The following is a 10485-nucleotide window of genomic DNA, read 5'->3' on the forward strand; positions in this document are numbered from 1 at the left end:
GACGCGCGGTCCAATCCATGGGCAGAATGGACGGTGCACACACACACAAAGAGATGCTCGTAGTAAAGTAATGGACGGAGCTGACATGCAGTTGCAGTTGCAGCTGCAACCCCGCCCGGCCGCACCTTCCGCCGTCCATCGTACGCGCTGTACAAATTTCCAAATTCAATGCACTTATGCACGGAAGTCGATCTATTTTTTGTCTATCTTTACCTACTACTAATAAATCAGCTATTTAGTCTTTTTACAAAAACGTCCCTCTGTTTCTAAGAAATTAACCCGCCGTCCTACTTAAAGTGATGGAAAACGTTTCGTTTTTTTGCAAAAAAAAAACCCTGCCACCACCGGCCAGCTCCACCACTTATCCATTCCCGGAACGATAGGGATTGGCGGTGGCCGGCGTGCTCGCTTGGAAGGATGGAGGCCGCCTCGCAGGGGCTCTGGTGCGGCAGCACGACGTCGGGCCGTTGCGGATGGCGCCGGGGCTTGGGCTGGTGGTTTGAAGGGCGCCGAGGAGGAGGTGTTGTCCTGGAGACAGCAACGGCGGCTGCAGCTTGACGATGCAGGCGTCAACAGCTTGCTTCAGGGGCTGCGGGCCGTGAGCGGCGCCGTGCTCGCGCACGAGACCCATGCCTGATTTGGATCGGATTGCAGGCCGTGTCCTTGTTGAACACAGTTCAATGGAGTGCCCAACCCGGATTGTTGTTTTCTGCTATAAGAAGGAAAAATAGTCGGCCAGAATCTCCATGGGTTCAATTTTTGATTTGGACGAAACGTCCAATGTATTCGCCGAGTTCGCTGGAGCTACAAGAACAGACGTCAAGCACTCCAATGTCGCCAGCAGCGGCTACACCAGAGGTATGTTTGATCCATGTTTGATTTATTTTCCTGTCCCCTGTCGCGCTGGCGAGCCTGTGCGCGTCCCTGCTACTGCCGCTGCTCGCTGGCGAGCCCGTGCGCGGCGACTGCTGCTGCTCTCGCGCTCGTGCGTGTCCCTGCTGCTGCCGCTGCTCGCTCGTGCCTTTTCCTTCCGTTAGTTTACTGACTAGCTAGCCGAAATCACTCTGAAGCTGTGAACCAAACGCGTGTGTTCTGAATCTTCTGAACTGAATGCTTGAAAGATCGGTTTGTCCTTCTCAAAAGATTTGCTTGCTTGTCACTGTTTGAATTGGTTATTCCTCAGTTATAGTGCTTGATGGATTTGATAACCTGTGATAGCCTTACTCATATAGTACTAATGAAATCCAATTGCATACTGAAATCTGCTTGGTTATTCTTCTGTTATAGTGGTACTAATGAAATCCAATTGCTTACTCATCTATTAGCTTTGCAGTGGCATACACATGAATAGATATCTCAACATATATTTGAAGTGTAACCAGCCTTTCGCAGTTGGATGTATTCTGAACATGTGAGTTTATCTCCTGAACCCATGGTTACTTACTGAACATAAAGTAGCAAAACTGAAAGTATATATATTGTACTGTACTTTCAGTAATATAGATGCCAATATCATTACCTTTTTCAGTTAGGGGGTAGTAGGGATTCACTTTGGTATAAATCTGATTGATAGTTACTGCTCTGGTCTGTAATTTAGCCAGAGTCAGGTTCAGAGTTGTTGACTGGATTTTTTGGGCACAACCATCAAGCAACCTGAGTAAAGCTTACCTAAGCCAATGATTGTGTTCTTTTAGCTAGAGCCAGGTTCAGAGTTGTTCACTCTGGATTTTTTGGGCACAACCATCAAGCAAGCTAGCACGTATTGTTTAACTGAAGCAAAGGGCAGCTAAGCTATGAATGCTTCAATTCTTTGTTCTGAACAAATGCAGCTACTATTTGTATTTGATCTGAGCAAAGGTGCAACCAATTGAAGTTATTTTGAAGAACCTACACCTGAGTGTATATGTTCTGATTTTATAGCCTGCAGAGTCTGTAAAGTTTGTACATTTTGTGAATTGCTTTGTTCCGGTTTCCCTTGGTGTATAGTCTATACTGTATCAGGTTATTTACTATGTGCAGATTTGTTTGTGCCATTGCCAATCATGTACTTCTTTCTCTGCTTGGAAGCATAGTCTCATCGTATCCCCTAGATCTGTATAAGTATATTTAGCTCACATACACTTGGCATTTGTTCTTCAAAAGGCAATGTCCTCGATGCTAGACTCTTGGTAACAGTTTATTACATGTTTTTTTTTGGTGAGTCTTTTCTTGAGATTTAGGATTATGGAGTTAACGGGTGTTACTTTTGACCTGCTAATACAGCTGCGTTAAACTTTTTGCTCTTCGAAAGCAACTATGTAAGTCTGACGCTAACATAATGTTTACTGCTAAAATACTTCAGTATAACTTAGAGTCAGGAACATAAGTAGAATTTCATAGAAATCTGTCTAGCTCATGTAGATGAAAGACTTCCTGCAAGTGAGCTCTTGAATAACTCTTACTTCCAGGAAGATGAGGTCTATTCCAGCGCCTCCAATTTCAGTCTCTCTGGTCTCAAGTGTGACTGAAGATGGGTGGCAATCTGCAAGTTTCATGCTTTGGAAGGGTGAATTCTTACCGAAAAACCATATGCATCTTACCGACCATATTAATTTATTGCTAAGGTTTCCTCATACCAGTGGTAAATATAGCACTGAAGAAACTTTTAAATCAAACTTTACTTCAGTCTATAATGACACTACAAATTATTTCAGGCTGTTTAAAGAATGTTGAGTTGTCAAGCGAGGTGCTGCAGTGGCTGGCGTTGCCGGGCATGGGACGACGTCTCTAGGCTCCTGCCTGAGGCAAGCCTCTCCGGCCTCCTCGGATGCCCTCTAGGAACTGGCACTGTGTATGATGGCCTCCTCACCTAGCACCTAGGTTGACCTAGCCACCGCCATCGAAGCGAAGAGTTGACAACATATGTATGATTGTTGCACGTGTCAGCCCTGCCATTGGCATGTTCAAAACTATGAATTGAGTGACTACAAATATGCTTTGATCAATGAAATGAGAGGATGTTCTTTTACATCTTGTTGTGCAGATATAGGGCTTGAATTATTTTCGGTCGTATCATCTTGGCCCTATAATAAAAAAGCGAGTGTGGGAGGGCGCGACCAGTTGCTACCAGTATTAAGGTGCACTTGATGTGTAGTTATCAGTCAATGAGAACCATAGAAAAATGGAGGCACCGACTCTAGGAGTATATATCCGCTCCCAAAAAAAGGGTGTGCTATATATTGAATGGTTCAACATAGGTCAGTGAGTTTGAGGCAGCAAAAAGCTTTAGAGCTAAAATCAATAGGAAATGGGATTTGTTTCTTAAGAAGTTTCTTTATAAATGTAAAAAAAGAAAATGAATTAGTTAGTTAGTAATAAGAGAGAAAAGGAGACAATGACTTGATTGTCTTTTTTTTGCAGGGAATGACTTGATTGTCTATTTATCCTTGCTCCATATTCGAATTTTCTGCCAGCGGCTGTCGTCAACCTGCCCTTGCATGCCATCTACTTCCAATTCACTTTTGCGAGAGGTGCATGTACAGCCCTCGACAATGATGCATCCTCTCACTCAACATCGTGTCTCCGCGGGACGGAGCTGACAGATCGGTGAACCGCATAATGGTCAACAAAGAGGCAAAAAGTAGATGATTTTGACGCTTTCAATGGTGCATGCGGAGGTATTTTCCACCTTTTGTCGAAAGCAACACAGGGGTCTCCTACTAGATGAGACAGGGGCGAAGCCCACCATCATTATAAATTTTCATCATTACAAGTCGGTGGAGGGAGGGGTTCACGAAAGCCGCGTGCTAGAGTGTGATGACGAATCCCCGGTTCGGCCGTTGGCACCCATCAACAATGCACAGCGGATCAGACTTTGAGTGACCCTCCACGACCCAGTTCCTTGATCCCGCTCACGGTAGTGTAGCACTGCGACAACCGCCAATGACACCCTACTCAGGGTGCTACTTTCCTCGACGGCCTCCCTGTTGTCACTCTAGCGGAATGCGTGGGACCAAATGTAGGGAATAGCTTGCGGAGAGCGGTCCTCATGTCCAGCTCGACAAGATTAGTTTTAAATGTTTTAAACATTCAATTGTGATTGCACATTAATGACATGTGTGTCATGCAATGGCTGGGATTGACGAAGTCCATATATGTTGTGATTAGAGGACACTGCAGTAATCGCCGGCGGTGAGGGACTAAGATAAATGGTGACACGTGTCGGCGAGGGACTAAGATAAGTGGTGACACGGGTGGGACACCGTGTTGAAGTAGAGGACGTTGAATTGTGGGGGTCTTGAGCCGTATTTATCGGGCCTATTACAACGCACGGACATATTTACTAGTTTTATTAAAAAGAAAATCAGCGCACCATGCACGGACGAACTAGGGCTCGGAGGCGGCCGTAGGTTGGCCGGACACATTACTGCACCTCCTCATGCCCAAGTGGCACGCTCATCCTGCACACATCGTGCGTGCGTGCGTGCTTGCATGCATGCCAAACAAACCTATCACCCGGACCGACGGTAGGAACTGGTTCGTCGGTGTCCGGAACAGGGGCGGCTGCGCCTCCCGCGAGTCACGCCATGGCTTGCACACGGCATGGAAGCGGACGAAGCTGGCAGCGTCGTGCAGCCGTCCGGCAATGTCACGGGCCACGTCCGGCGCCAGGCCCGTCCACCGCGTCCGCTCCATGGCGGCTGATGATGCAGATGTACTCGTTTGCGTTTGACGTCGGTAGGCAATAACAATGGGCCGGTCACGAGTCGCTCAACTATGGTCCGGTCATGTTTGAAGCTATATCCTTTAATTAATTCCATTCCACTCAAAGATTGGACAATTACATACTCATACAGGAAACTATATACCGCCGGTCTCAATAAGGTCGATCGTACGGACAAGTTTTGGTTATTTCCAACATGTCTACTCCTTTCATTAATTCCAAATGAAGAACAAGAAAAATCCTTGTATCTCAGATTGAGAAGTACCATACTTTTGGTGTCTACTCCTTTCGGTAATTATGTGGCCTGCTTTTGACTTCTCCCTCACATCATGGCATTCTAATATAATTCAGGTTATACTCAAAACAAAAAATTCAGCTCGCCACCGAGCCTCGCTAATTCTGGATCTAGTCATCACCTCAGTCGCATGGGGAACACCTCTTGGCACGTGTCACCGCTAGACTTCCGACCCGTTATACCAAAAAAAAAACTCATAAGTTTTATTTTTCGCTTTCATTGTTTGACCATCCTACGTCTAATAAAATTTGGCATAAATGTTGGACGAGTATATGCAATACTGAATTATCTGTGATGAGCGTGTTTTGTCTCATCGGGAAAATACGGAACCGTGGCCTCAAACTAGTCGCTAAACACATGATCGTGGTTCTCCGATGTTTTGAAAGGGCTTGAACCTCTTGACCCGGAGATCTACCTCATTCCAAGCTTACATTCCATTTTAGAATTGAGATCTCTTTCCTTATCCGGGAGGTAGGGGTTGATTCTGATATGTTTTTAATTGAAAGAGTTTGCCCTATCTTTCAAAATTGAATTTTTCTTATTTTAACTTTTCCGGCGTCAGCTCGTGTCATGAGATGTTCGGTCAAGTCCTATAATGAGTGAAGCCCTCGAGGTTAATAGAAAAAGGTTACTATTTGGTTTTAACAACAAGAAACTCTTAGTAAGAATTATGATATGTTGGTATGAAAAATAATCATGGATGCCAATGAAAAGAAATCATAAATAACAAATAAAATGTTCACATAGTTTATTAAATTATTTTCATAGGTCACATGTTATATCTATTTCCTTGATATAAATCTCATCATCTAAAAAATGTTCATCACGTCAAAATATAATATTCATATGTGCTAAATAAAATATTGATGTGAATTTTACTAATTATTTTAGTACCCAAAATTGCCACTAGATTATCTTTGAATATGATTCAACTTACATGGAAAATGTTCATGCTTTTCAGTAGAGTGTTCATGTAAGTCAAACAGATATTCATGAATGTTCAATAATTGTTTGACATATAATAATATCATGCATGAATAGATATGCTAAATCACTACAATTCAAATTGAATGTCAACAAAATAAAAAAACAAATTTTATATAACCGTGAACAAAAAAACCTTAATTTTACTTTATTATTATTATTATTTAGTTGACATAGTGGATTGTCTATTATGACTACCAGAAAATATGGGGCAACATAAGAATTGAAAACAAATGAAGAAATGGACAAAAATGAAAAGGGAAATAGAACTTTTTTTGTGGGAAAAAGGGAAATAGAACTTAACATGAAAAAAAGTTGACTGTGGAGGACTTGTTATTTGCCAAACAAGTTTCAACATTAGGAGCTAGAATGAGAGATTGCCGTTCCCAGGGGGCAAATCCCATACGATTGGGCCTCCCAGTATGAAGACCAAATGTTGTGGATCACTACGGGTAAGCTCTGGTGGATGTGTGGCCCACAACAAAAAGTTCACGTCGGCATACAATGCAGATGGAGCTAGTAGAAAGAACTCGCAATCATTGGCGTGGTGGAGTCATTGCCTGCAATTGAGGGTGACTAGGACAAGGGTAGTGGGGAGGTAGATGCAAACAAGGGCGTCAATGAAGAGGTTATCATCGTCAAATATCTTGGACACACTACCTCCTCCACCATCTTCCATTTCGACGGATGTGATGTCTAGAAAGGGGGTTGAGCTAGGTGAACACCATCAAAGCTTCGTCTTCCTTGGATGGGCCTCTCGAGCACAGTCAAGGCTTTGACTTCCGTGGTTGGGTCTCTCGAGCGCCATCAAGGTTTCATCTTCCTTGGATGGGCCTTTTGAGCGCCGTCAAGGCTTCGCCTTCCTTGGTTGGGCCTCTCAAGCGCCATCAAGGCTTCGTTTCCCTTGGTTGTGCCACATAATCATGGCCCCTTGAATCTCAGCCCAAACCAGCAGTTAGGGCCCACATAATCATTGCTGGTCTGTATTTTACAAATAAATAATATGGTGCCACGTGTTGATCTCACGCCAACATCAAGTGGCTCGGCAACACTTGTGTGAATTGTGCTACTGTTTTCTCGCAGTGAATGATTTTCCGACACAGGGAGGCGTGATTTTTTTAAGACACTATATCGACATGTTAAGTGACCGCGGAAGGTATTCTCGTACTTGTTCATGTCAACGCGTAGAAAGAGATTTTGTGAGAATTATATTTTATTTAAGAAAAAATATATAAGAGTTTACATACGAGGTGGCAGCGAGCGAGAGCATGCACCATTCGTTAAAAAAAACATGCAACACTAAGCAGCAGACCCTATGAATTTTTTGAGTAGACGCTAAATCGGCTTGTTCATGTCATCACATATAAAGCAATTTTGCGAGAATCAAATTTTAAGTGAGTGCTGCGTTTCTGTTCCCGGGCTCAACTGCACCCGCGCTGACGAAAAAAACAAAACAAATACTAAATTTTTTTTTAAAAATTCCAAATGTTTTTGGGTGGTAGATAATTTGATGCGTGGGGTTCGCTACAAATTTCAACTCATTTGGACATTTGAGCAGCTCTCTGCAAAAAAGACAAAATCCGGGTCTCTAAAAAGTTTACTGTTCACGCACTGTTTTGACCCGATTTGTCTTTTTCCCCGAGAGCTGCTCAGATATCCAAATGATTTGAAATTTGGAGCGGACCTCACGCGTCAAATTATCTACGATACAAAAAATTGGAATTTTTTTAATTTTTCTACTATTTGTTTTGAATTTTTTTTTACCGAGAGAAGATGAGCCTGGGCACCGATTTGGATTTTGCATTTTAAGTTTATATTTCTTTACAGAGAGAGTACAAAAGAGTTGGAATACAAGGTTGCAGCGATGCAGGGATTTCCTTATAGTAGATGTTGTGTCGACATCTTGTCAGTTGCAGATATTTCGACACTTGTTCATTTCATTATATGAAAGTAGATTTTGTGAGAGAACTACATTTTATTTAAGAAAAACTACAAAAGGATTGCCATACAAGGTTGGTACGAAAGAATTAAACTTATCAAATAAAAAAACAAAAGAGTTGGCATACAAGGTTGCAGCGAGCGAGTCCACGGCCCACTAAGAGCATCTCCAGCCGTTGGCCCCCCACGAGGCATAAAAATCGCCGCCTGGGGGCGAGCGGCGGCATAATCAGCTCTGGGGCAGTTGGGCACCCAGCCGTCGCCCCGAAAATTCGCCCCCAGGCGCCGATGTCGGCTCAGTTTTCGGCCCACTTTGGGTGAAAACTGGCCCGATATCGGCGAGAATCGGCCCATATTCGGCGTGGTTCGGCGTGAATTCTCAAAATAAATAATTTTTTATCACATAGTTCATCACAGAAAATCAATAAAAATCAAATAGTTCAACAAAATAGTGCAACAACAAATAGTTCAATATAAATTATATAGTTCAACAAATAAAAACTCATATTTCATCACACATCGAGCTAGGCGTCGCCCTTGATCCTCCGTAGATGCTCCACCAGATCCTGTTGCAGTTGTTGATGCACCTATGGGTCTAGGATCTCCTGACGCGTGTTGAGGTAGGCAGTCCAGGTTGCCGGTAGCTGGTGATCAACTTCGGCAAGAGGACCCTGCCTGTAGTATGATTTAGTGTCAAACACTGACTCTTCCTGCTCGCTCTCAATGATCATATTGTGCAAGATGACACAACAAGTCATGATCTGCCATATTTGATCTTTCGACCAGGTCTGAGCAGGGTAGTTGACAATAGCAAATCGAGATTGGAGCACACCAAATGTCCGCTCGACATCCTTCCTGCAAGCCTCCCGAACCTTGGAAAAATGAGACTTCTTGCCTCCTGGCACAACGTTTCAGATAGTCTTCACAAATGTAGACCATCTCGGATAGATGCCATCAGCTAGATAGTACCCTTTGTTGTAGTGCCGCCCATTGACCTCGAAGTTCACCAGAGGAGAATGACCTTCAACAAGCTTGGAAAGACAGGGGAGCACTGCAACACGTTGATGTCATTGTGAGTTCCTGGCATACCAAATAAGGAGTGCCAAATCCAGAGGTCATGTGTGGCCACCGCCTCAAGTACCACACTACAACCACCTTTGACGCCTTTGTACATCTCCTGCCAAGCAAATGGGAAGTTCTTCCATTTCTAATGCACGCAGTCGATACTTCCAAGCATCCCAGGAAATCATCTTGCTGCATTTTGTGCTAGGATCTGAGCAGTGTCTTCCGCATTGGGTGTTCGAAAGCATTGAGGTCCAAACATTGCCACCACTGCCCTGCTGAACTTGTAGAAACACTCAATGGTCATGGACTCGGTCATGCGCCCATAGTCATCGAGTGAATCGCCGGGAGCTCCGTATGCAAGCATCCTCATCGCTGTCGTGCAGTTCTGGATTGAGGTGAATCCAAGTTTGCCGATGCAATCCTTCTTGCACTTGAAGTACCTGTGAACTTTCGGATGGAATTCACAATCCTGAGGTAAAGCTTTCGACTCATCTGATAACAGCGCCGAAATACTTTGTCGCCGTGCAGTGGAGCGTCGGCGAAGTAGTCAGAGTAGAGCATGCAATAGCCTTCGAGACGATGCCAGTTCTTTGCTTTCATCTGGCCCGGTGCCGAGCCACCTCGCCACGGCTTTTCATTGCTAGCCAGCAGGCCAGCGAGGGCGGCGAGGACCATGAGATGTTCCTCTTCCTGAACGTCGGCATCAGCTTCCTCCTCCAGTAGCGCGGCGAGCGCCTCCTCGTCGTCCGAGTCCATTGTAGAGCAGGAAAATCGCTGAACACCTTGCGAGCGCGCACCCGCCGGAACACCGCCCCTGCGCTGCCGGAACGCCGAAAAATGGCCCAGACGGTGCTGGAGAGGCTGCCCCGGCGAAACCTCTTCTCTTCTTTCTGGCGGGGATGGCCTATCTAGCGATGGTGGGTAGTGGGCGGGGCCGGGATCAGCCGGATGCCGGCCGAGCGCGCGGTGGGTGGGAGGCGAATCTGGACGATAGGATTGACTTTCCGCCTGGTGGTGTGGGCCAGGCGTGCTTTTCCCTTGCGCCGGAGCCCCCGAGTGCCCGAGTGCACAGGGTTCGGCCTGCGATCGCCGGGCCCAAATACGGGCCGAGCCGGCGGATTTCGGCGTCTCAGAGGAGCGACTGGGACGTTTTTTGGCGCCGGCACGAAAAAAATCGCTTGGAAGGACCTGTTAGGAACGTGGCTGGAGATGCTATAAGTATTCAAGCCACTTGTCATCACTGACTTTGTGGAAACCTCATAACATAGGAGGCTTTTTTTGAGCAAACAGAACATAAGGGCATGTATAATAATTGATAAGATAGTCTTATCTTAAGTTTTGCATGTAATTTCGAGATGACAAAGAAAAATGTTTACAATGGGTCATCTCTTAGTCTTATCTTGAATAACTAGCAATTCCTAAAAATATGGTGAGACATATTGTGCTAAGAGATCATCTCTTGTCTTATCTTAAATAAGAGAAAACAAGCCTTCTCTTATAA

At 44.8% G+C, this 10485-nt stretch overlaps 1 protein-coding gene across 10 annotated transcripts; it reads left to right on the top strand.

Annotated features, from left to right (window-relative positions):
- The first annotated feature begins 284 nt into the window (after nucleotides 1-284).
- Nucleotides 285-3007, top strand: LOC125514365. Of its 10 annotated transcripts, none has more exons than XM_048679674.1 (4): nucleotides 316-858; nucleotides 1326-1411; nucleotides 2448-2603; nucleotides 2694-3007. In XM_048679674.1, exons 1-4 carry the CDS (start codon nucleotides 781-783, stop codon nucleotides 2710-2712), a joined length of 339 nt encoding a protein of 112 aa, XP_048535631.1. In that variant the 5' UTR covers nucleotides 316-780; the 3' UTR covers nucleotides 2713-3007. The 10 variants fall into 10 exon arrangements, 3 of the variants coding, with proteins under 3 accessions (XP_048535631.1, XP_048535629.1, XP_048535630.1); XM_048679672.1 differs by having other exon boundaries at nucleotides 317-858; nucleotides 2448-2620; XM_048679673.1 differs by having other exon boundaries at nucleotides 318-858; nucleotides 2448-2545.
- The last annotated feature ends 7478 nt before the right edge of the window (nucleotides 3008-10485 follow it).

The sequence above is a fragment of the Triticum urartu genome, chromosome 6, assembly GCF_003073215.2.
Source record: "Triticum urartu cultivar G1812 chromosome 6, Tu2.1, whole genome shotgun sequence".
Lineage (NCBI taxonomy): Eukaryota > Viridiplantae > Streptophyta > Magnoliopsida > Poales > Poaceae > Triticum > Triticum urartu.